The 27180-nt window shown below is 41.8% G+C and overlaps 1 protein-coding gene across 1 annotated transcript; it reads left to right on the forward strand.

The window, feature by feature from the left end:
• Positions 1–25878, forward strand: LOC103536997 (zinc finger protein 131). The gene is made up of 8 exons (XM_030468380.1): positions 1–43; positions 8127–8265; positions 9755–9856; positions 11055–11199; positions 17978–18338; positions 18441–18663; positions 22133–22263; positions 25276–25878. The coding sequence occupies exons 2-8, from the start codon at positions 8157–8159 to the stop codon at positions 25876–25878; spliced, it is 1674 nt and encodes a 557-aa protein (XP_030324240.1). The 5' UTR covers positions 1–43; positions 8127–8156.
• Positions 25879–27180: the final 1302 nt, after the last annotated feature.

The raw sequence follows: 27180 nt of genomic DNA on the forward strand, positions 1-27180 counted from the left end.
GGTACTGGCGGAACGAGCGCGACAGGACGAGGAGCTCCTCGCAGTGAGTACATAGCGGAACTACCTCTCCACCCTGCGGAGCACAGCGCCTCCGGAGCGCGACCCGGCCGGGAATTGAAAATGGATCGATTTGATGCGCGCTTTGATGACGTAATAATGACTAACAAGGCAGTGGTGCTGCTAAATGCATGGCTCCGGTCGGGTCCCCTTTCTCCGGGGTGCCCTCATTGAATACTTGAACCTGTCGGTGGCCGCCCGTGCCGCTCTCAGAGCGCCCGTGCCCAACGGGCGCTCGGCGCTTGTTAGGCCTTCCGCCTTTTTCTGCTCCTAGGACTCGGCGGGCGCTCATTGGCTCCTCTGACTGGGGCGGGCTCTGCCTCCACCTTACGATTGGCTGATTGTCGTGCTGACTGTCATTAGTGTCTGCCAATGGAGCTCCGGCTGGGATGCAAGAGGTTGCAGCCAACCATGGGATGCTTGAGCTGAAGTTCGGAGGTGATATTCGTGGCTTCGCCTTGCCTCTGGGCTGGCGGGGCCTGCTAGCGGTTCTGCCAGCAGGTCATGGTGCTCCCTCCTATTCGCTATGGGCAGACACTCCACCCCACCTCTTGATGGTTCAGTACACCGTGTATGCCAAACTCAGTAGGGTGTGGGTGTCTGGGTCTCCTTTGCCTCAGCAGGAGTGAGGCCTTGTCTGTAGCTGCCAGTAGACTGAGGGGCTGGCTTGCATCCTTGCTCTGTGGTTTTTATTTTTGAAGAAAAATATATAGCATAGTGAACAAGAAGTTCTCACATCTGTGTTATCTTGAAGCAACCACTTCTGTTACCAAACATCCCTCATTCTCCTTTCCTAAAATGGCTACAAAAAGTTGACAGTGGTTTTGCTAGTGCTTAATCTTCTGATCTGTGTTGTCCGAATTACCATAACTCTGCTCTGCCTGCCTCCATTTGTGTATGATTGCATATAGGCAAAAACCCCAAATTTCTAGTACCTAAAGTAAGAGTTCCTGTTGAAGTCCAGGACTATAGAAAAAATAAGATGGCTTCATTGACATAGATTCTGCCTGGCTGAACACAGTGATTTAAGAGATGGGGGGGAATGGCAACAAGTTCCTGCCTGGCACAGGAGGTGCATCTCCTCTGCAAGTACCCTTTTTCCCAGGCACCCTTGCATAAAAGAATCATAGAATCATAGAATCGGCTGGATTGGAAGGGACCTCAGAGAGCAAGTCCAACCCTTGAACCACTACTGCTGCAGTTACTAGACCATGGCACTGAGTGCCACATCCAGTCTCTTTTTAAAGGGATGAGGCTCAGCAAGTGACACCAAACAATAAGGAGGACGAGGGTTCATTTAGCTTGAAGGTGTCACTGAGTTTAACTCAGCCTTTGCCTTGCATCAAAACTGCCTCTATAAAGAAAAAAAGATAGGTCATTATCATAAGAGACTTCCTTCTGAAGGGAACAGAAGGCCCAATATGCAGACTGGACCCACTTCTTAGGGAAGTCTGCTGCCTCCCTGGGGCCCAGGTTAAAGATGTAAAAAGAAAGCTTCCTGCCTTGGTACAGCTCTCAAATTATTATCTATTATTGATTTTTCATGTAGGCAGTGATAAAGTTGCTATGAGAAGTCCAAGGACAATCAAGGTCTCTCTTGATTACCCTTGGACTTCTTATAGCAACTTCATTGCTGCAACTTTAGGGACTTGGGACAACTGGTTAAGGGATCAGGAGCACAAGTGTTCTCTATCCAGTTGCAGGGAATGATGAGGAAAGAAATGGGAAGAGTCAGCAGATCAATACCTGGCTTCAAGCCTGGTGTAACTGCCAGGATTTTGAGCTTTTTGATCATGAGTTGGTTTACATGACACCAGGCCTGCTGGCAACAGACAGGGTACACCTGTCTCAAAGGGAGAAAAGGACTTTTGTAGGTAGTGGGGCTCATTGTCAGAGCTTTAAACTAGATTAAAGGGGGAAAGGGATAAAACCAAGCCCCCTAGAGATGAACCTAGGGGCAGCATGCCGTGTGTGTGGGATGGTGTGCTAGCAAGGTCCTTCGGTCTGCTGTCTCAGTGGAGGTAGGAGATAGAGAGCCATGCAACAGCAAGGACACAAGGGTTAGAAACCACAGAAGCACCTGAGAATGGTGAGGTAGGAATTAGGGCTATTAGGGCTATCCCTCAGAAAGCTGGTGGGATCTACATCAATGCATACAGTATGGGCAACAAACAGGAGGAGCTGGAAGCTATTGTGCAAAAGGAAAACTGATTTAGTTGCCATCATAGAAACATGATGAGATGACTCGCACATCTGGAGTGCTTCAATGGATGCACTCTTGATGTGTAATGGATGCACAATGGATGTGCAATCACTTCAATGAATGAATTCTTCAAAAGAGATAGGAAAGGAAGGAGAGGTGGCAGGGTGGCTCTGTGTGTTACCATTTTGATTGTCTAGAGCTTGACAATGGTGATGAAAGGGTTGAGTATGGGTAAGAATCAGGGGAAAGGCCAGTGAAGCAGATATCATGGCAGGAGTCTGTTATAGACCACCCAACCAGGATGAAGAGGCAGATGAAATATTCAATAAGCAGCTGGCAGAAGTCTCACAGTCACTTGTCTTTGTTCTTGTGGGGGACTTCAACTTACCAGATATTTGCTGGAACTACAATACAGTAGAGGAGAAACAGTCTAAGGAGGTTCCTGGAGTGTGTGAAAGATAACTTCCTGACATAGCTGGTAAGGGAGCCACCTAGGGAAGGTGCCACACTGGACCTGCTGCTTGCAAACAGAGAAGGACTTGTGGGTGATGTGATGGTTGGAGGCTGTCTTGGGAACAGCAATCATGAAATGATAGAGTTTTCAATTCTTGGAGAAGTAAGGAGGAGGGTCAGCAGAACTGCTACCTTGAACTTCTGCCAAGCAGACTTTGGCCTGTTTCAGACACTGGTTGACAGAGTCCCTTGGGAGGTAGTCCTGAAGAGCAAAGGAGTCCAAGAAGGCTAGATATTCTTCAAGAATGAAATCTTAAAGGCACAGGAGCAGTCTGTCCCTGTGTACTGAAAGATGAGCTGGCAGGGAAGACTGTCCTGGCTGAACAGAGATTTGGTTGCAATGCAGGAAAAAAAGGAGAGCTTATGGCCTTTGGAAGAAGAGGCAGGCATCTCAGCGAGACTATGAAGATGTTGTCAGGCTATGCAGGGAGAAAATTAGAAGAGCCAAAGCCCAACTGGAACTTAATCTGGCTACTGCCATGAAAGAAAATTAAAAATGCTTCTATAAATATATTAGCAACAAAAGGAGGGCTAAGGAGACTCCCCATCCTTTATTGGATGCAAGGGGAAGCATAATGACAAAGGCTGAGGTACTTAATGCCTTCTTTGCCTTGGTCTTTAGTAGTAAGATGTTATTCACGGGCTACCCAGACCCTTGAGCTGGAAGACAGAGATGGGGAGCACATTGAAGGCTCTATAATCCAAGGGGAAATGGTTAGTGACCTCCTACACCACTTAGATATACACAAGTCTATAGGGCCAGATGGGATCTATCCAAGGTGTCACAGTTTTAGCCAATAACCAGGTGACAGATGCTTTGTTATCCCCCCACTACCATCCCAGGGGAAAATAAAAAGGGAAATAAGGGAGAGACACTTTAAGGTTGGAAAAAAGCTAAAATAGTTTTAATTAAATGAACCGTACATTTTATACATATTTTATATTTTAAACAGGCTGGCAGCAGATGGTGGTGTTTAGGGTGGTCTCAGCTTAGTATGGCCATAGAAAAATTTTATTCTGGTACTCTCAAACCAGGACACAAGGGAAATGAGAAAGCCAGTGTAAGTACTCACGAAGCCGCTTTCCATCATCTATCAGCAGTCTTACATAACTGGGAAGGTCCCAGTAGACTGGAGATTGGCAATTGTGACCCCATCTACAAGAAGGGCCAAAAGGAGGATCCATAGAACTACAGGCCTGTTAGTCTGACCTTCTGCCAGGGAAGGTTGGAGAGCAGATAATCTTGAATGCCATCACATTGCACATACAGGAGAATCAGGTGATAAGGCCCAGTCAGCATGGATTTATGACAGGCAGGTCTTTCTTGATGAACCTTATCTCCTTCCATGACAAGGTGACCTGTTTGGTGGATGAGGGAAAGGCTGTGGATGTTGTTTACCTGGATTATAGTAAAGATTTTGACATGGTATTCCACAATATTGTCCTGGAGAAACTGGCTGCTCATGTTTAGAATGCTGTATGCTTTGCTGAGTAAAAAACTGGCTAGACAGCTGAGCCCAGAGAGCTTTGGCTAATGGAGTTAACTCCAGCTGGAGGCCAGTCACAAGTGGTGTTCCCCAGGGCTCAGTACTGGGGCCAGTTCTGTTTATATATCTTCATCAATAATCTGGATGAGGGAACTGAGTGCACGGTCAGGAAGTTTTCAGACAATACTAAGTTTGGAGGGAATGTTGATGTACTTGATGGTAGGAAGGCTCTGCAGAGGGACCTGTACAGGCTGAATCAATGGGCTGAGGCCAGTTGTATGAGGTTCAACGAGGCCAAGTGCTGGGTCCTGGACTTGGATCACTAGAACCCCATGCAATGATGCAGGCTTGGGGAAGAGTGCCTGGAAAGCTGCCAGTTAGAGAAGGACCTGGGGGTGCTGGTTGACAGCCAGCTGAACATGAGCCAGCAGTGTGCCCAGGTGGCCAAGAAGGCCAACAGCATCCTGGCTTGTATCAGGAATAGTGTGGCCAGCAGGACTAGAGATGTAGTTCTCCACTTGTACTCAGCCCTGGTGAGGCCACACCTTGAGTACTGTGTTCACTTCTGGGCCCCTTACTATAAGAAAGGTGTCAAGGTGCTGGAGCATGTTCAAGAATCAATGAAGCTGATGAAGGGTCTGGAGAACAAGCCTTATGAGGAGCATCTGATGGAACTGGGGTTGTTTAGCCTGGAGAAAAGGAGGCTGAGGGGAGACCTTTCTTCTCTCTTCAACTACCTGAAAGGAGGTTGTAGCAAGATGAAGGTCGGTCTCTTCTCCCAAGTATCAAGTGATAAGACAAGAGGAAATAGCCTCAAGTTGCACCAGAGGACATTTAGATTGGACATCAGGAGAAATTTCTTCACTGAAGTGTTTGTCAGCACTGGAACAGGCTGTCCAAAGAAGTGGTGGAGTCACCATCCCTAGAGGTATTATGTGTATATGTGGTTCTTAGGGACATGATTAATGGTGGACTTGGCAGTGCTAGGTTAATGGTTGGACTTGGTGATCTTAAAGGACTTTTCCAACCAAAACAATTCTGTGATTCTATGATTTATAAGAACCGATTTGCAAATTGCATGCATATCATGTGAGATGCATCCAGTGTCAGAAGTTGAAGGTTAAGTCAGTAGTCAGCTGGGTCTTACAAGAAAATCCAGGTAACTGAGTTAGTCCATTTTCAATCACTCATATATGAGCCTGCATGTAAGTGTCAACTTGGATCACTTCTGCCTGCCTGCCTTGGCTTCTTGTTTTTTGTCTGAGGACTGTGCCTTTCACTTCTTGCTCCAAAGTAGGAGTTAAGCTTTTAACTGCAAGTCATCTATCCTTGTGCAATGTGTCAAAAAATGGGCAAGAGGAATTAAACAATGAAGTAAATAGCTGAGAACATCCCACATGAGACTTTATGTGGAATACCAGATAACAGCAGAAAGGGACAGCTGCTGATCATCTGGTTTAGACCCATAATTACAGATGAGATGAAGGCATTCTCTCCCTCCAACCTCACCTTGCCCTCACAAGATGTGTATTGCCCTTGTGTCCTGCTTTGAGCCAGGATAGAGCTAATTTCCTGTCTTGTAATTTTGCTTTCAGCTAAGTCTCTCATAAGTAGCTGTACTTGTTGAAACTAACAGCAAGTTTCTCAGTCAGTGTTTGTTTCTAGGACTGATAATGCTCGATGTTTATAGTTACAGATAGAGAATGGTATCCAGAACCAAGGCCACTGCTTGATTCTGAGGAACATCTTGTGCTCCAGAAAGAGAAAGGGAGTAAAGAGGTCACGCCTGCAATCCTCCTTTAGGGAGAAGCAGACAAGACAGGTGACCAAAATTGACAAAATGGAGTATTCTATCCCATACACATCATACTTGGTATAAATTTGAGGGATGTTAAGAGTCAAGTACCTTCACCTTTCTTTGCCCTCCAGCTCTCAACTGCTACTCCAGGAGTCCAGCCTGGACTTTCCCAGGGCTGCCCTGCAGCCTTGGTGGTGATGGGAGCCTTATTGGGGGAGAGGGGGAAGGAGCGTGGTATCAATTTCTGTATATTTAATAATTTTTTCTATTTATCATTACTGTTTCATTAAAGCTGTGTAGTTTAGTTTCCAACCCATAAGTGTCTCTCCTTTATTCTCTCTCCTTTCTTCATCAGAGAGGGGAGGGGGATTAATAGAGAGCATCTGTCATTCAGTTAATTTCCGGCCCAGTGTTAAACCGTGACACTTTCATATGTATTTTAGCATCTGCTTGGCAAAAAAGGTAGAAGTAGACTTTCCTAAGCAGTTGTTTCTGCTCTTCTTTTTTCATGATCTTGGCAAAATGACTTCTCAATGGGACAGTTTTTCTGAGATGCAAGAAAGTATGTTTTCTGGTAAAAATAGAATATCCAAAATTTCCTTTACTTTATGAATGTTAGTCATATGAAAATAACTGTGCTTTTATCATTACCAGGTGATTCTTCTCTCTGCTTCTTTTAAACCCCATATATCAGTGTGTGTGTTTGTTGGAAGTGAGATGGAATTTACACAGCTGCACAGGGGAGTTAGCAAGTATGGTGGCATGGTTAGTACATGTAAGGAACACATTTGTGCTCAGGACTTTCCAATTCCGATTGCACACAGAAAATATGGACCAGAAGTTAGGGAGCACCTGCTATCTGGTTTCTTCTAGCACTCTGAAGTTAACTGCTTCTTTGCCACACCATAATTTTCAATTTCTATATTCAGTCTTTGGTTTGACACTAGCTGTTCTCCTGATTTTCTTCCTTTTGTCCATGCTAAGTGTAACATTATTGTGAAGGGTGTGTCTCAAATTCCTTTAAGACTCAGTCAAGCTTAATCACCCTCTTCTCTCAGAAATGCTATGTTCTTGGAAGTTAGATTGTGAAAAGAAACAAAGTTTCTTTGTTACTATGACTTGGAAATGTCTTTGCTTTTTCTGTGGCATTCTCAAGTGTTAGAGCCATGTGAATGTGGGAGTTGAAGATGAGTGCTGCTGCCCAGGTCTGAAGTAATTTTGCCTGAAGTTAGTTTGTGGAATGCTTTAATTGAAGCACTTGGACTATCTCCACAGGTTCTTTTGCATAAGCAGCAGACTAGCATTTGTGTCTCATCCACAGGCACAGAGTTCTGTTAAACCTCTTCAGGTTTGAGAACCTCTGCAAGTCTCACCCCCAAATATGTTTATTGTATAAGGGAGGAAGTGCCATTAGATTACAAGCCTACATGTCTCTTTCAAAAGGTTGGCAAAGAATATTTTACCTTGCAAGGGGAGAAGTTTAAGAAGGCTGGATGAATAAGAAGCTCTTTGCTCTTGGGTGTGACAGCACATTAAATCACTAGCAACTCCTGCCTACTCAGAAGCTGAAAAGTGCTACTTTATTACATCCTTATTTAAAGGAAGTAAACATCTTGTGTTCACTAGATACAAAAAGTGACTTAAGTATTAATATTTTCATAACTATTCTTTCACCAAGTGAACAGGTAGAATTGCAAGAAGTAACTTTATATAAATTCTGACAATATGCCACTGTGGTGTTGTTGATTAGTTAGCTGTGGAGATGTTACATCCCTGCAGTATTTGCTTTGAGAGGTGGGGCCCTGCTGAATCTGTAGAATAAAGAAATGCACTTAACCACTTTGACTGTTTTCTCATGGGCATAAATAAGGCCATACTCCATTAACCCTAACATTTCCTACCTGTCAACTGAAATCAGGTTAACCTGTTACCAAGACAGTTTGGTGTTTCTATTGGTTTTGTAGTCTCTAAAAAGTGCTACTTAGTTCATGTTTATATACTAACCTGACTGTACATAGTATTTACTGAGTGGCACAGTATTCTTACTGTCCTACCACATCTTTTGCAGACCAGTCCTTTTGTCATAGAAGACAAAGAAATGATGGAATGTATCCAGGAATTCCCCGAACACTATAAAGTTATTTTGGATAGACTGAATGAACAACGTGAGCAGGACCAATTTACAGATATCACTCTGATTGTCGATGGTATGTACATGCCTGAGAATCAGTTGGTATACAGAGAATTCTGAAAGCTGTGCTGGGAAGCTGTTGGGTTTCTCACAGGTCAGATGTCAATTTGGACTGTTAACAAATTCTTGCTTCTGTACTGGTGTGCAAGTTGCTTAGAATCATCATAGAATCATAGAATTGGCTGGGTTGGAAGGGACCTCAGAGATCATCGAGTCCAACTGCTTGCAGAGTTTCATTTAAAATCTCGGAGTGAAGAGTCTCCAGCAGTGATTAATAATTTTGCTTCTGCTTTTCCAAGTAAAGAGCTAATTATTTTCAGATAGAAGCCCACTTAGAAACTGCTGTTTATATTTAACATGTTGTCTAAGGATTTCCAAAACATCGTAAAACTCTTTCCCTAACTTGAGCTCACTGTTTGCATGCAGAGAACTTATACAGAGATGATTTGATTGTTTAAAAAAAAATAAAACCAGCTTGAAATAAGATTGCCTTCTTGCTTCTCTGGTATCTGCCTATTTTAATGTAGTTAAATAGAGTAGAACAACTCGCTTTTGTTTTTCTATGTGTTCTAAAGACATAAGTATTAGTTTAAAAGGAAGATGGAGAGATAAGTGCTTATTATCTCATTAGAAAAGGTGGTGTCTAATAGATCACCTAAGATTGCTTTTTATCCCAAACATGTCTTAGAATGGATGAACAATTGAAAGAAGACAGTGTCCACTAGGACAGACCTAGCTAAAGGAGTACCCCCTGATCCTTAAAAGGATAGCAAGAACTCACTTGAAGGGAAAGGGTCCTACAGAGCCTGGATTAAGAAAAAAGTAAGCAAATGAAGAAAAAATTACTCTTTTGGAATCACTGCAGTTTCACTTACAGTGCTTGCACAAAATTTGTCCTGAATGTTTGTTCCTGCTCTAGTGTTACCAAATACATGTGTTAAGATCAAAACTGTTTCTTTTGCAGCTGTGTAGATCTAATCCATGTTGCTTCTCTTACCTCTGTCCCATGGAGTCATATGACTCCCTGCACCAGGGAGAAGGCAATACAGTGATGGGGGATACACAGTCTGGACAACAAGAACAGAGTAGAACTACTTCTGTTCTGCAGGGGTCTTTATGCTGACAGAAGTTATGATAAAATGCATCCATATGTAAGAGCAGCAAAAACCCAAGGAGAGCCTGGATAAAACCTGAGAGCTGAGTCCAAGACATACATGAAAAAGTTTGCACTGAGATTTCCCGTAACTTAAATATCTGAAAAGAGAAATGCTTTGGAGTGAGCCCTCCAGCTGAGTTGCAGAGCTTCAACTAGGTCAGTGATGTCAGCAAGGGTCTGCATGAGATGGGACAGGCTAGCTGCAGTAGTATCCCATGTTACAAAGAGACATCCTAAGTGACTATATGCTGCTGGAACAGGTTTGTGGGTGGTTTTGCATCTGCAGTTATTCTCTACTATGAGTAAGGAAGGTGTTATTCCAAACCAAAATTTTTGTCTCTCTTTGTAGGTCACCATTTCAAAGCTCATAAGGCTGTTCTTGCTGCCTGTAGCCAGTTCTTCTACAAATTCTTCCAAGATTTCACTCAGGAGCCCTTGGTGGAGATTGAAGGTAGTCTGATTCATGTAAATAAAAACTTTCAAAATTGGGTACCCAAGCTCAAAATGAATGTAGTATCCTTGGTATGGGTTTAAATGCATGCTTGGTCATATCAATTAGCTTTCTATATCTCAGCTACTGAGTTCTTCTGAGGTACTGTCATGGTTAAAACCTGTCCAGCAACTAAGTACATAGCCAGGCTCACTCATTCTCCCTTTGTGGGTTGGGGGGGACAGTCAGAAGGGTCAAAGTGAGAAAGAAACCCTCGTGGCTTGAAATAAAAACAGTTTAATGATTAAAAATAATTTTTTAATGGTAAGGAAATGAGAAAAAAACTAACAAAAAGAGAGGAAAATAAAACCCAAGACAGACAAGTGATGGAAATGAAAACAATTGCTTGCCACCAACTGATCAATGGCAACCAGTCCCTAAGAAGTGGCCCCTCTACCTACATCCTCCTCCAGTTTTATTGCTGAACGTGACATCATATGGTATGGAATATCCCTTTGGTCATTTGGGGTCAGCTGTCCCAGCTGTGTCCCCTCCTGATTTCTTGTGCACCCCCAACCTACTTACTGACTGGACAGTGTGAGGAGCAGAAAAGACCTTGACTGTGTAAGCACTGCTCAGCAGTAATGAAAACATCCCTGTGTTATCAACACTATTTTCAACACAGATCCAAAAGATAGCTCCATACTAGCTACTATGAAGAAATTTAACTCTCTCCTAACCAAAACCAGTACAGGTAGCTATTGCCACTGGAAAAAACTTCCCTTGAAGAAAAATCAAAAAGAAAAAGATGCTTTGTCTGGGGTGCAAGAACAGGTTAGATGCCTGGTAGGCAAGGAGCAATTTCCTGGAACAATACTTCAGCTTCTGGTAACACGCAGCTCAGAAGTCTCTTGAGAGAGAGATATGGTATTTTTATGTTATACTTTTTATTATTCTATACAAACATATTTTTGTCCATCTTATCCTTACTTTTATCTTTGTTAAAGCATGACTCCATAGTTGTTCCAGATTCATATTTCTATAGTAGACTTTATTCTAATGTGAGCCTTTCAAGGGTGGCATCTTCATGAAACTGGCTGTCATGAAGACAGCCAGAAGTACTGTGAGCAAAACGATGAGCAGGCAAGTGTCCAAGATTCAGCAGATAGATGAGACTGAGGAATTGCTAAAAGATGCTGTTTTTCTTGCTTGTAAACAGGTGTAAGCAACATGGCTTTTCGTCACCTAATTGAGTTCACCTATACAGCAAAACTAATGGTCCAAGGTGAGGAAGAAGCAAATGATGTTTGGAAAGCAGCTGAGTATCTACAGATGTTAGAAGCGATCAAAGCTCTTGAAATCAGGTAAACACATAAGCCTCTTTTTATTCCCAAAATTGAAATGTAGAGTCTTTGAAACTCTTTTACGAGATCTAGTTGCCAGTATTTTGCAGTGCTGTTCTTTGTCCTGGAACCTCCTAAACTTGTGTGGGCCTGTATGCTCTTCTGCTATAAGATATGGGTCAGAATTATAAAGGCTAAAGAAAAGGACTTTGCTTTCTTTGGGCTGGAACGCAATGACAAGTGACACAGCTGGTAAATGTTGCAGACATTGAAGGGCTGTGACTTTGTGGTAACTAATAGTAGCTGTTTGTGGTATCTGACTGTTGGCACCTGATTGACAGCTGGATGTGCAGTGACAATGTGCCTCATTGGTAATTAGATCACATTAACAAGTTTGTGCTGGTGTTTTGATTTCATGCATCTTTCTGCTTTCAAGAGAATAGGCAGTGATTTTAAAACTTCTTGGTACAAAATTTAATATCTCAAACTTTTTGAAATAATGTAGTTGTTATAATCAGTTTTATATGGGATCAGTACTTAATCAAATGTTGCTCTAGCACCTTTTATCAACTACCAGAAACTGTACTCCATTACCAAAATTCAATCTGAGAAAAGAGGGTGCCATTCCCATCCTTCTGGTTTTCTTTCCCCTCCTTCCCTTTCACAAAATGCTATTGTTCTTATTCCTTCTGTATGCTATGCTGTTCTGTCATGAAGCAGGGAGAGGGGTAATAAATGCCTCCCAGTGTTAGTTATCCTTGCTTTTTCTTCTAGACCTGCTGAAAGGTCTTTGTGTTCAGGCTAAGTAAAGACTTGCTTCCTTTTTATCTCCCTATAGACACGCTAGCTAAAGGAGAGCAGCATTGATCCCAAGTTGTTCTGGTAGCCAGCTAACTTGTAGTTCTTTAAAAAATCCAAACAAAAAAAACCTCCATTACATAGTTTACTGTGCTTATGCTGTGGATTGGTAGCAGAGCCAAATAAGTATGTTATAGGAAAGATGGGATTATGCATTTCTAGTCCTACCCTCCAACCCTACCAATGTCCTTTTTTTTGACATTATTAAGATTAAGCATAGTATCACCAAAATAACTTTTTTTCATTCAGGAAAAAAGCAGATCTTTGCTTTCTGCTTGAGAAATTTAAGACACTTGAAACTGAAAAAGTATGTTCTAATCAGTATCACTTTGAGTTTGTGTACACCAACAGAGCTGTCGAACCAGGGTTCAGATGAGTCTGTCAAGCTAACCTGTCCAGCCTGCAATTATTTCCCACTATTGTATAATGTTATGCAGTTTATTGGTTATGCATCACTAGTAAATGCTGTAATTCTTATGTTACAAGGAAGCAAATGTTTTGCTTAACAAACGCACATGCAACCCAGTCTGTTCTTAGAGTGATTTCCACTGTTCATAGATTTTGAAAAGTTTTCTTTATTTCTGGTGGGGTTTTTTTTGTTAGGAAACCAAACTTGAGCACCACTGTCAGCCTCAGTTTTCTTCTCCACAGTAGGAGGGGAAGAATACAGTGCCTCTGTCTGAGCATTGACTGAAAGGGGTAAGCTTCAAAAAGTTCAGCTAGAGTTTATTATATAACTAACAATTTATCTAATGCATCAAAGAATTGCACAACACATAATCTAGGCTAGAAAGAAAAAATATTCCTTGAAGTATAGTTGTGTTGTGTGCCTATATCCCCATTCAAAGTTTCACACCTGAATCACACGGTATGCTCAAGGACGGTAGTCTCCTCTTTGCTGTGCAGATTAATATTTTAGTACATGATCCTGAAGCTCCTTGAAGTAATGTGCAAAGTAACTGTCACCTTCTAGACATTAGAAATCCAGGCTAGATGAAACTAATTTAGCTGCTGTCTTCCAGTGTCTGAATATAGCAAGGTGCAGTTTAATAAGGTCTGTCCTGTCATTAGCTATACATATGCCATATCATGTACAGATACTGGAGAAAAAATTTATCTCTCCTTTTACTAGGAAACCTGAAATTGATAGGGAGTAGGTTACATGAAAGAATTAATCAGGCTGTGAAAGATGGTAAAAGCACAAATTACTCGTCAGTCTGATTTGACGGGAAGATAGACACTCATTTTCAAAACTGATAATCAGTAGTAAAACCTTCAGCATGTAAGTGCATCGTGAGGGTGTGACTTGAAAGCACTGGCCCACTCAATTCTGTGTTTGAGATGCTATCCCTGACATCTTGGAGGAAGGGAGTTGTGTGTTTATGGTGCAAGAAGAGGAACAGTGCTGGGGGTTGTGTTTAAGCCCAGAAAATTAAGCTAGAATACTCTTTCCATATACCAGTGGCTTTTTTTTTTTTTTTTTTTTTTAAATCTCGGTTGTTCACTGTGTGCTTTCCTGAAGTACAAGATGTTTAATAATTGCATGAAGTCACAGCTGTAGTGTTTTCTAACACTCCAAAGCTTGAGAGGTGAATAGTATAGGAAGGACTTGAATCTTATTTCTGAGTAGGAAGGCCAAAGAACTTCCTTCAGGGAAGTTTTCTTTCCAAATACAGAATTTCACAAGTTTCTTAGGTAAACCTATGTCATTAGGTTAAATGGCCTTTCAGAAGAGGCCTTTCCAGAAGAGGAAAAGCTGTCACTGTTACAACAAAGGGTGTGTCCACACAGACGGAACCCATTAAGATGGATGTAGCTGTTCAGGCCTCTGGCTGCGCAGAGTGTTTGAGCCTAGTGCTAGCATCTGAGGACAGTGTCTGCGTGAGATGCGAGCAGGTGAACGACCTCCTATGCATGGTGGCAGAGCTTAAGGAGGAAGTAGAGAGACTAAGAAGTATTAGAGACAGTGAAAGGGAAATTGATTGGTGGAGTCACACCCTTTCGACTGCAAAAGAAATCCAAAAGGCGTCGGAGAAGCCCTGCCCCTCCTCCCCTCAGACAGTTGTTGCAGACCAGGTGGATAGGGGGGAATGGAAACAGGTCCCCCATCGGAAAGGTAAAAGAATCCCCTCCCAACCCCCACCATCCCCCCAGGTGCCCTTAAAGAACACATATGAGGCCCTGGACTCAGAAAATGAGGCAGAGGCCAGACAAGAGGAAAATCTCTCGGAAAGGTCTCCTGCTCGCCCCCTCTCTACCAGACGGGTTACAACTACAGCTACGAAGAAAAGAAGAAGGGTAGTTGTAGTTGGTGACTCCCTTCTGAGAGGAACTGAGGGCCCTATATGTCGACCTGACCCATCCCACAGAGAGGTCTGCTGCCTTCCCGGTGCCCGGGTGAGGGACATTAGTAGGAGACTCCCTCAACTAATTCAGCCCTCAGATTATTATCCTCTGTTGGTAATCCAGGCTGGCAGTGATGACATTGCTGGACGAAGTACAAAGGTGATTAAAAAGGACTTCAAGGCACTGGGTCGTTTAGTTGATGGGTCAGGAGCACAGGTGGTGTTCGCCTCAGTTCCAGCAGTAGAAGACCTGAATGAGGAGAGGACTAGGAAAACTTATCTGATCAATAGGTGGCTAGGGATTGGTGCCACCGGCGGAACTTTGGGTTTTTCGACCACAGGACAACTTCCATACTACTTAGTGTCCTCAAATCAGATGGGCTTCATCTAACTAACAAGGGGAAAAGGACTCTAGCTTATAAGTTGGAGAGGCTGATAAGGAGGGCTTTAAACTAGGTTTGAAGGGGGATGGGGTTGAAACTGGGCTCTCCAGAAAGGAGCCTAAGGGTGGTCTACCCAAGGTAAGAGACAAACCAGCAGCCCAGCTGAAGTGCATGTACACCAATGCACGCAGCATGGGCAACAAACAAAAGGAGCTGGAAGCCATCGTGCATCAGGAAAGCTATGATGTAGTCGCTATCACGGAAACGTGGTGGGATGACTCCCATGACTGGAGTGCTGCCATGGGTGGCTACAGGCTCTTCAGAAGGGACAGGCAGGGTAGGAGAGGTGGAGGGGTAGCTCTGTATGTTAGAGAGTCTCTTGACACTGTAGAAGTTGAAGTCAGCAATAATAATGTGGAGTGCCTGTGGATTAGAATCAGAGGAAAGGCCAACAAGGCTGATATCGTGATGGGAGTCTGTTACAGACCACCCAATCAGAATGATGAGGGTGAGGAATTATTCTACAGGCAGCTGGCGGATGTCTCAAAATCGTCATCCCTTTTTCTCGTGGGCGACTTTAACCTGCCAGACATCTGCTGGGAACTCCACACCACAGAGAGGAAGCCGTCTAGGAGATTCCTAGAGTGTATAGAAGATAATTTCCTGCTCCAGCTAGTAAATGAGCCCACCAGGGATGGAGCCTTGCTTGACCTTCTTTTCACAAACAGAGAGGAGCTGGTGGGAGATGTAATGGTTGGTGGACGCCTGGGACTTAGCGATCATGAAATAATAAAGTTTTCAGTATTCAGGGATACAAGGAGGGTCATCAATAAAACCTCGACGTTGGACTTCCGGAGGGCAGATTTTGGCCTATTCAGAAGACTTGTTCAGAGTATACCCTGGGAAACAGCCCTTGAAAACAGAGGGGTTCAGGAGGGATGGTCGTACTTCAAGGAGCAAGTTTTGAAAGCACAGGAGCAGGCTGTTCCAGTGTGCCAAAAGGCGAGCCGGCGGGGAAGACGACCGGTCTGGCTGAATTGGGAGACTCTGAAAGAAATTAGGGTTAAGAAGAGGGCCTACCAATTATGGAAAAAAGGGCTAACTACTCAGGAAGAATTAAGGAATATAGTCAGGTTGTGTAGAAAGAAAAGGCACAATGTGAACAGAATCTCGCCACTTCTGTGAAGGATAACAAAAAGTCCTTCTACAGATACATCAGCAGCAAAAGAAGGGGCAAGGAAAACATCCATTCTTTACTGGACACGGGTGGGAATATAGTTGTCAAAGATGAAGATAAGGCTGAGGTATTTAACACCTTCTTTACCTCAGTTTTCAGCAGAAAGACAGGTTACCCTGACAACAGATGGCTTCTGGAGCTTATAGAAGGTGACAAGAATCTAAACAGCCCCCCTGTAATCCTGAACGACACAGTCAGTGACCTACTGAGCTGCTTGGATCCCCACAAGTCTATGGGACTGGATGGGATCCATCCAAGGGTGATGAGGGAGCTGGCAGAAGAGCTCGCCAAGCCTCTATCATCTACCAACAGTCCTGGCTCACTGGGGACATCCCAGATGACTGGAAGTTGGCGAATGTCAGGCCAATCCACAAAAAGGGCCGGCAAGAGGACCCAGGAAACTACAGGCCCGTCAGCCTGACCTCAGTGCCTGGCAGGGTCATGGAACAGATCATCCTCAGTGCAATCACACAGCACCTGCAGGATGGGCAAGGGATTAGACCCAGCCAGCACGGGTTTAGAAAGGGCAGGTCATGCCTGACCAACCTGATCTCCTTTTATGATCAGGTGACCCAACTGGTGGATGAGGGGAGGGCTGTGGATGTGGTCTACCTGGACTTCAGCAAAGCATTTGACACCGTCTCCCACAGCATCCTCCTGAAAAAGCTGGCAGCCCGCAGCTTTGACAGGAGCACCCTGGTTGGCAGCCGGTCACTAGTGGTGTCCCCCAGGGATCAGTGTTGGGCCCAGTTCTGTTCAATATCTTCATTGATGATTTAAATGAGGGGATTGAGTCCATCATCAGCAAATTCGCAGACGACACTAAGCTGGGGGGGAGTGTGGATCAGCTGGAAGGCAGGAGGGCTCTGCAGAGGGACCTGGACAGATTGGACAGTTGGGCTGATGCCAACGGGATGAGGTTCAACACGGCCAAGGGCCGGGTCCTGCACTTTGGCCACAACAACCCCATGCAGCGCTACAGGCTGGGGACAGAGTGGCTGGAGAGCAGCCAGGCAGAAAGGGACCTGGGAGTCTGGATTGACAGGAAGCTGAACATGAGCCAGCAGTGTGCCCAGGTGGCCAAGAAGGCCAATGGCATCCTGGCCTGCATCAGGAACAGCGTCGCCAGCAGGTCCAAGGAAGTGATTCTGCCCCTGTACTCAGCCCTGGTGAGGCCACACCTCGAGTACTGTGTCCAGTTCTGGGCCCCTCAGTTTAGGAAGGATATTGAGGTCCTGGAGCAGGTCCAAAGGAGGGCAACCAGGCTGGTGAAGGGACTCGAGCACAGACCCTGTGAGGAGAGGCTGAGGGAGCTGGGGCTGTTCAGCCTAAAGAAGCGGCGGCTCAGGGGAGACCTCATCGCTGTCTACAACTACCTGAAAGGAGGTTGTAACCGGGTGGACGTTGGTCTCTTTTGCCAGACGACTTTCAACAAGACAAGAGGGCATGGTCTTAAGTTGTGCCAGGGGAGGTTTAGGTTAGATATTAGAAAGAATTTCTTTACGGAGAGAGTGATCCGGCAATGGAATGGGCTGCCCAGGGAAGTAGTGGATTCTCCGTCCCTGGAGATATTTAAAAAGAGACTGGATGTGGCACTCAGTGCCATAGTCTAGCAACCGCAACAGTGGTTCAAGGGTTGGACTCGATGATCTCTGAGGTCCCTTCCAACCCAGCCAATTCTATGATTCTATGATTCTTCTTGATAGGTGGCGTGTATCATTCAAGCAGAGCTATTTAAAACACTATAGTAACCTTATGGCAAAGGCTTCACAGCTTTAACTGCTATTCTACAGCTCTAAGGAGTATAGAATAAGAACAAATTAGCTTCTGAAATGCATGCAGATTATATGGTCATTCATCATTCAGCTTCTTTGAGAAACAGCTAGGGAGTGTTTATTGCAGAAGCTCAGTATCAGGTGGGAATTGTTATGTATATGTTTATGGATCTTAACTATGTTTATGCAAATGCTTTGCAGGAACAAAGAAAATTCATCACCCTTCAAATCAAATCAAATGCAAGATAAAAATAAACTGAAAAAGAGGAAGATAGCTGAAACCTCTAATGTTATCACAGAAACGCTGCCATCTGCAGAATCGGAGCCTGTTGAAATTGAGGTTGAGATTGCTGAAGGGACAATTGAAGTGGAAGATAACAGCATCAAAACACTTGAAGTAGCTTCTGCAGAGCAATCTATAAAGTACATACAGACAACAGGTACATCAGATGAATCTGCTTTGGCTCTTTTGGCAGATATCACCAGTAAGTATCGTCAGGGAGAGACAAAATGCCAGATCCAAGAAGAAGGTGATAGAGCAACTGATCCCTCATGCAAACAGGTAGAGGGTATTGAAATTGTGGAACTTCAGCTGTCACATGTGAAGAACTTATTCCACTGTGAGAAATGTAACCGTTCATTTAAATTGTTTTACCATTTTAAGGAACATATGAAAACACACACTACTGAGAGTTACAAGTGTGACATATGCAATAAAAGGTACCTACGAGAGAATGCTTTGAAACAGCACCTAACCTTTTACCACCTTGATGAACCTGGTGCCATCAAGAAGCAAAGACCTGGCAAAAAAATACATATATGCCAGTACTGCAATAAGCAGTTTGACCACTTTGGACATTTTAAAGAGCACCTTCGGAAGCACACAGGTAAGATCACTGCTCTAGTCCTGTACTTCTGGGTTTGACTAATGAGTATTGATATATGACACTGTATCCAGCCTACTCCCAGTAGTCTCTTAAAAGTTGCATTTATAAAAAGTCTTTGGCAAATCCTTATCCCCTATGAAGTAGAGAGTGTTTCTCCATCATAACAAAGCCAAATTCAAGATAGTTAACAAAAGTCTTTTCAGAGAGAAGTTTGTGGGGGATTAACAGAGTAATGCAAAAAACACAGTATATTGGCTGCTGTTGTGACAAAGGATGTTGGGGATGAAGCAACTTAGCATATCACAGGAGATGCAAAATACTTTCTAAATATTTATTGATACAAGTATAACATGTGGAATCTAATTCCACTTTAGCATTTTGAAAGCCTTAAGCTTAAAATTAAACCAGTTAATACCATTTAACTGTGATCTCTTAAGGTCAGTGGAAAAATTCCTATTGAGCCAAAGGCTTTCTAAGTTCTTAATTTTGTAGAGTTTAGTTGAATATGAAAATGAAATTAAAAGGACAGGGAGAAAATGTCCTACTAAGTGTTTGATCGTGTTGCTGATAAATCATAACACCAGCAATAACATGAATGTAGCAATTGGAACAGAAATAGACACCTTATCAGGGTTGGTAGTTCTTTTTCATGTAGAAATTTAACATTACCAATGGCTATTATCTTTGTCTCAATAAAAGAAAGGTAGGAGAACTATGGAGTTTCTTTCGAACCTTAAGAAGCTTCTGAGTCTCTTGAAAAAAACATCAAAATTGTATGTCATGTAACTGAATGTACTAAGAAAATAATCTTCAGAATTTATAAAGAGGGAGGGGTTTTGGCCTGATCTAATGACTCTCTTTTTTTCCCTTTATGAAAATGAATGAGATTTCACTTGCCAATCATAAGTAACTCATAGGACAGAAATTCTGCAAGGTTGCACTTAAATAATATATATACGTTGAGTGCAATAGCTCTAATTTGTCTTGCACAAGAAGAGTGATTTCCTCATACAGAAATCCATCTTAGAACAAAGCTCCTGCTCTCTGTATACTTTATCTCCCCTAGCAGGAAGAGAGGGAGAGACACTGAACAGTTTTGATTCCTGTAGCAAGATGAACCTCTCTTAGGGAATGGCGCTTCAAGGTCCAACCAGGTGTTCCAGCAGAGACTCACGAGCAATGCTCTAAGCCTATGGCTCTCAGAGTTGACTAGCCCAGATCGGTGCTGTTGCTCCAAGAGCAACTGGCCTCTCTGCTGGCTAGCCCAGGACTGAGCTCTGCCTAGTCTTAGGCCTCACTTTTTATTGGCCCCCGGTCCTGCTCATGTGCAGTGGGGGCCCACCCTAATTAGGCACAGGTGTGCTTGACACAAGCTCATGCCCACTCCCTGGCAATTAGTGGCACCTGGTTGCCTCATTTCACTATATTCCCTCTGATTTTAATGGGAATTTTGACTACTAAATATTTCTCAAAGTTAAGCCTTCTTGATTTTTTGGAGTGTGTGTGCTCACATGAGCAAAGGTGGAAGTGAAGAAATTGTGATGTGCTACAAGCAGTCAAATTAATCAGTCGTTGTCTGAAAACCCTGTAACTGAAGGAATTTGTATGCAGATTATACAAACTTAGGAAAAATTAATCAAGGTCTTTGCCATTCTTCATAAAACTAAAATATATTTTACAGGAAGTGTACTTTGATCTGCAAATAACCTCTTCCATAGGAGTGAATAAATGGAGTCTATTTACATAGCTTGAATAAATGATCCCAAGAAGTTAATTTGCTAAATGCCTACATTTGGTGTTTGGGGGGATGGGGAAGAAAAAAAAGTCAAAACCAATCTATAACAAAAAAAACCAACTAGGCTTACTATTTCTCTCTGAACCCAATCTAAATAAGGATATGGCAGCTTTATGGTTATGGTTGAGTTCACTTACATATTAGGCAAATAAATGTCACTTTGTTGTTATGAATGTCTTTGAGTTAAAAAAATATTTTGGGCAATCTCCTTCCTGTGGCTGTAGGATTATAAAGGACCAGCACAATATTGGACTATCTTAGGTCAGAATTTCTGTTCTGTGAGTGAAGGGGGGAAGGAGAAGCAAGTTGTCATCTTTAGCAGAGTTGATCCTGCAGCTCACCAGTGCATTTCTCAAGCTAGAGGCAGGCTGACATGCTCTCTGTGTTTTCCACTGCTGCTGTGATCAGTTCAGCCAAGGTCATAGCGTTGATTTGCACCGTGCAAGGACTCACACAATGTCTTTTGGCCTTTGAATATCATCATTGTTGTCTTAGAATTGTCACTTTCAGCTACTTTTGACAGAATACATTGAAGATTATTGAAGAATTTTAGTAAGAACATGTCCTGGTTTGAGCCAGGATAGAACCAATTTTCTTTCTTTTAGTTTTACTTTCAGCTAAGTCTCTTCTAAGTAGCTGCACTTGCTGAAATTAATGGCATGTTTCTCAGTCAGTGTATAAGTGAGAATTACAGGGTACTTGTGAATTTTTTTTTAAAAGCTATATAGGCATTTCTGAATATCTTTATTTCTGAAAATACAGGTTTATTTGTTTTCCATCTCAGTAGTCAATAACTATTGCATTCTTAAAAATCTAGGCTTTTAAACTTAACCTAGCTAAAATCAATTCTTACGTTACTCACTGAAATGTCTCAGCCTCTTTTGGAGTTTATTAAGTAGTTTGTTTCAGCAGTTCTGTTGGTAATTAATCCACAGATTAATTATCAGACTTTCAGAAGAACACACAGTACAATGTTTTGTACTTTAATTTCCTTGAATTTCATTGTGTTTGTCTATGATGAAATTAGTAAACAGAGACAACAGTTGTTCTTTGTTACCACTTGATGATGGTATTAACAATATACTACTTTGGATTAAAGTTTTGGGCTTTGTTTTGTTAGTTTTAATGCTGATGCATTGTTATTTCATGGTCATTCTCTGCCAACTTCTTTTCCTGGAGCTCAGTTTCAGCTCTCAAGCATAAGCTGTTATTGTTCTTGAAAATAAAACTGTTATTTAAATACTTTCTTCTTTAATGTGTCACTTTGTATATATTAATGTTAAGTCTTTAACTGTTAATATTATCAGGTGAAAAGAGAGAAATAGCTGCTATTTCTTTAAGATATTTTGTCAAAATCGTAATCTAACTTCCATAAAAATGTGAAAGTACTTTAAATGGCACTGGTAATTATGTTACATTGTTGTTTTGTTGGGTTTTTTGTTTTTTGTTTTGTTTTTTTATAAATGAGAGTCCTAACTCCAAGTTATTTTTATGTCCTTTTATTTACATAAACGAGGTTTGCATAGTATGTCTTTCTCCTGTAAAATAATCCTCTTGACCATGTCTTTACAGCATATTTATCAACCTGTGTAGAAGGGAGAGGGGAGGAAAGGGGAGATGACTGAAAACTGGTTGGCTTTATATGCTTACAAATCCCTTTGTCTGTCTTAACAGGTGAAAAACCATTTGAATGTCCAAACTGCCATGAACATTTTGCTAGGAATAGCACACTCAAATGTCACCTGACAGCTTGTCAGTCTGGAGTTGGAGCTAAAAAGGGAAGAAAGAAGCTGTATGAATGCCAGGTGGGTAATGGAAGTATCAGTCTGAGGCAAGATACCTCCTTCCTGTACTGAGGTAGTATGGGAGTACTGAGCAGGAAAGGCAACAAGAGTGAGTCTCCAATAACTTTTTACAGAATCATAGAATGTCAGGGGTTGGAAAGGACCTCTGAAGATCATTGAGTCCAACCCCCCTGCTAGAGCAGGACCAAAACTAGGGCAAGTCACTCAGAAATGCACCCAGACGGGTCTTGAAAGGAAAGAGACTCCACAACCTCTAGGGAGCCTGTTCCAGGGCTCTGTAACCCTTACAGTAAAGAAATTCTTCCGCATGTTGAAGTGGAACTTCCTGTGCTCTATCTTGAATCCACTGTCCCTCATTCTATCACAGGGCCCAAGTGAGAAGAGGTTGTCCCTTCCTTCTTGATGTCCAGCCCTCATATATTCATACACATTAATTAGATACCCTCTCAGTCTTCTCTCCAGACTAAAAAGCTCCAGGTCTCTCAGCCTTTCTTCATAAGGCAGGTGTTCTGTTCTCTTAATCATCCTCATAGCCCTCTGTTGTACTCTCTCACGTAAATCCCTGTTCCTCTTGAACAGGGAAGCCCAGAACTGGTTGCAGTACTCTAGGTGAGGTCTCACTAGGGCAGAGGAGAGGGGAAAGGGCAGAGTAGAGGGGGAACATTACGGTACCCTAATTTGCATTAGGGTAAATTCTTATTACTAAATAGTTCCATTTAAAATATGGAATTACTAATATGGAGCTTCATAATACTTTGGTAATCAGATAAATTCTTATGGGTAGATAAGTGTTCATCTGCATCTTATTGATCTTTCTGGTTCCTTTTCAAAGTTCTTGATGCACTGACCTAGGCCTTTCCTGCTTGTGAGCATGCTTCACTGAAGTCCAAAATACAAAGTACTGTTTTATTTCCAATTTTGTTATTCTTCTGTTTGATACCAATATGTTGGCTTTGCCTGGAAAGTCATTCCACCTTACAACGACAATTTGTAATATCTTTTAAACAAATATAAATGCTGTAGATGGATAGCTAGGGTACTTGGTCACTATATGTAGCTGACATCTGAAAAGCTGTTTGGAAGAATGTTACTTAGCTTTTAAAAGTTGATTCTGAAAAGTTAGAAAATCTGAGAGCTGAGGTTGATTGTAGCATTATTATTATTTGCCATTTTGCTGCTCAACTGCTGTGACAGTCTCAAATAAGAACACACTTCTTCCTCAAGGCTCTCACCTTATTCAGTTCACTGAATGGCTGTGGTTTGAGGTTAAATTAGGTTGTGTAGTAAAGAAAACTTCTGGATATTGGAGTTATTTGTTTGAAAAAAAGTGATCATTCACAGAAAGTGGTGAATACTTCAGGAGATGAATGAATTCTGTGTTGCTTATCAGTTCATTTAATCAGAAGTTCTACCAATACTGTTGCATTGTTTAGTTGTTAATGCTAGTCTGAAGTTAATTCTTGGGATAGTACCTTTGTCTTAATGATAAGTTTTTTTCTGAACATGAGAACTACTGTATAACACAAAGTTGTACGTAGTAGCTTCATTGAAGATAGTGTTTTGTCTTTGTGACCCTTTGGTTTGTTTCACTTCTCTGTTACAGATATTGTGAATGTGGGTTAGTGTTATTATGTGGGTTAGCAACTACAGCAATTCTTGGATAATTTTTTTCTTGGATTTTTTTCTCTTTAGAACTAAATTTGAATAGTGTTCAATAAATAAAATCTTGGGTCACTGAACAAAGAGGAGAAAACAAAATTGGACTTCCTTGTTGAGCACTTCAGGTACTCTTCATTGTATGCCTTGAGTAAGGAATGAGGCTCTATGTGGCAAGAACAGTAATTATGTGCTTGGGCATTTCTGATAGTCATTACTTTTATGTATGACTAAATAAGTGTTTATCTATAAGGTTAGTATTTTAAGAAGTGTGTGTGTAACTGCTTTCTAAAGTGTGAGCCTGGAGGGGGAGAAAAGCATGTCACTAGCATCCCAAATGTGGTCTTAATACTTCAACAGCAAAATAGGGATATTCAGCTGTTACACAGACCTGTTCCTTGAGTTAATCCCTGTCAGATACTTCATCATCCTTCTGTGCTGTTGCTGAAAATTGAGGAGATGGAGCATTCTGTTTCAAAAATATTTTCCAGTAGTGAAAGGGTGCCAACAGTTAAATGCATATTCTTTGCTTCTTTCTGCAGCCAATAACACTTACATGGACTTAGACCCCTAAGTCTGTTTCTTTACTCTGGGCCTGACTCTACCCTACTCTTCTCTCTCTTCTACCCTGGCACCTCATTCATTTCTGCGGCATCTCTGTATGTTGTTTTCAGGCTACTTACCTCAGTGCTAGCTGAAGGGAAGGAAGCATACTCAAGTGCTTTGTGAAAACACTATGTCTGCAGTCAAAGCAGTGCTTTTAGCTGGAAGAGACTTAAAGGGATGGATTTTTAAAAGTTTTTTATCTGCTGAAATGTTTCAAGTGAGTTGTTTGGGGTTTTTTTTTAGAGATGGCAAAATGGAAGAGTTTAATCTAGCCAGGTAAATCTTACAAAGCCATGATCAAATGAAAGCTTAAAAGGAAAAGTTAGCTAGTAGTACTGCATTTAAAACTTCATTAGAAGAGCAATTTGTATTATACTTTGATATTATTACATGAATAGCTTTGCATTCAAAATTCTAGCACCAGATGTTTATTGGGGCATGAATCTGTATGTGAATTTCACATAAGGATAAAATAAGAAAACTTTCAAATGCTGTACTGACTTGACTCATAAATTTTGTAGGTATCCTGTGTATGCACAGCTTAAAATGCCACACTGTTTTGTAAAAATAAATATATACAAGGTCTTCTGTTCACGTGAAGCTGACTTCTCATCTTTTACCTCTAACATGCATGTTATTTTAATCCAAGTAGCAAGAAGATACACTATGTGAAGCCATGATCTGAAATAGGCACTATACTTAGTCATATTTCTGTTGTCACTGTTTAATATAGTTTATCTTTTGTTTCAGGTTTGTAACAGCATGTTTAACAGCTGGGATCAATTTAAAGATCACTTGGTGATACACACTGGTGACAAACCCAACCACTGTACCTTATGTGATTTGTGGTTTATGCAAGGCAGTGAGCTGAGAAGGCATCTCAAAGACATGCACACTATTTCAGAACAAGTAGTGACAGAAGAGGTTCTTCCAGTGGAAGCTATGGAAGCTGAACCAATAACATCAATGACTATAATAGAGCAAGTGGAGCAAGTCCATGTCCTACCAGTAATTCAGGTACAAGTGGATCCTGCACAGGTAACTGTGGAACAAATGCACCAGGGTCTCATACAGGACAGTCAAGTGAAAGGCACACAGGTGGAGGAACTGCAAGAACAGTTGCAAATTAGTTACTTGGAAGTTGAACACATTCAGACTGAGCAAGGTGCTGAAGTTCATGTGGAGCAGTTACATGTTGAGCATGTAAATCAAATACAGATGGAAGAAGTACAGGCAGAACTTATAGGTGGAACAGACCTGGAACAAGTGGAATATGAGAGTGTTGATCAAAAAGAAGCAGAAGAAAAGGAAGCTAGTCAAGTAGATGATGTAGCTAAGGAAGATGATGAATAAGCTGAACATCAAAAACTCAACAATTAGTGGACACACAGAATGAAAAAGTGGATGGCTGCCAGCGGTCATCTTTCTAATATGCTGTCCTTAGGAAACTGGACAAGTGGACCAAAGTAAGCTTTCTTCATGTACAACTAAACTTCTCTCATGTGAAAAATAACTTTCCCGTTTATGTAATACCATGGAACAGAAACTACCACAGAGATGGACAACTTTGTGAGAATCTTAGTAATGAATAGCTTGTATCACTGTTATGCCATCCCGGGATGTATGCAAAAGTAGCTTTACTTCTTTACCTCTATCCATAGCAGCAAACTCTAGTTATACATTTGCAAGATGTCTGTGGCAGAATAATTGGTAAAATCTGGTAGGTTCTAATATAAGTGGCCAATCGGGTACCTGTGAATTTCGTGGGCAGAGTGTTTGTTTGCTTTTTCCTAACAGTAGTCTCTAACTTTCAGGCTGGGAAAAAACCAGTGTTGCTGGAAGTCTTGAAACACAAAAATCCTGTGCCTTTTCAACACTGACTGGTTAAATTTCCACAAAACTCCTAGAGTATTCAAGAACCTAGTTCAGTAAAAGGCAATGTAGGTAATGTTATAGTGCTTTATATTTTTTGCTTAAAATTGTCAGCTACTGATTATTAATTTTTTCATTAAATTGGGTGAGAGGAAATGGATTCCACATGGAGGCAGCAGGATACTCTAAAAGGGATTAAATTAGGAAAAGGTCGGTAGAATCTGTGGTAAGCATGAGCTGGAAGAAAGCTACTAGTGGACTTCTACAAATTGTCATTTTTTAAAATGAATATTTTTAAACATAAATATAGACAAGACTTGTCTATATGGTATCAGGTTCCTGTTTTTTTGAAGTGAAATTCTGACACTTGACATGAAGATGTGCTAAAAGTAAAAGCCATAGGTATGAGTGCTAAAATGTGGATTGAAAAGTAGGATTGTAAATATTTGAATCAATATTAGGCAATAAAACAATACCAGACATGAAATGTTGCATTATTTTCTTCATCCAATAAATTAGGAACAACTGAGTGACTGGCAAGTATAGTGCCAGATCCCAGTGGCAAGAATCAATCTCATTTTAATAAGATTAATAGCTCATTACTGTAAAGTTGTTTGTTTAGGAAATACTTGTCTAGCTCTATGTTCAAAGATGCTAAGGACTTCTAATTCTCAATTATTGCCTTGAGATTAGACATGCCTCCATACTTCTGAAAACCTTTCTTTTCAAGGCCTTAACTGAAGGGAGGAATGTTTTGCAAGGACCTTTCCTAATGCTCTTAGT

This window comes from Calypte anna, chromosome W, assembly GCF_003957555.1.
Source record: "Calypte anna isolate BGI_N300 chromosome W, bCalAnn1_v1.p, whole genome shotgun sequence".
Classification (NCBI taxonomy): Eukaryota; Metazoa; Chordata; class Aves; order Apodiformes; family Trochilidae; genus Calypte; species Calypte anna.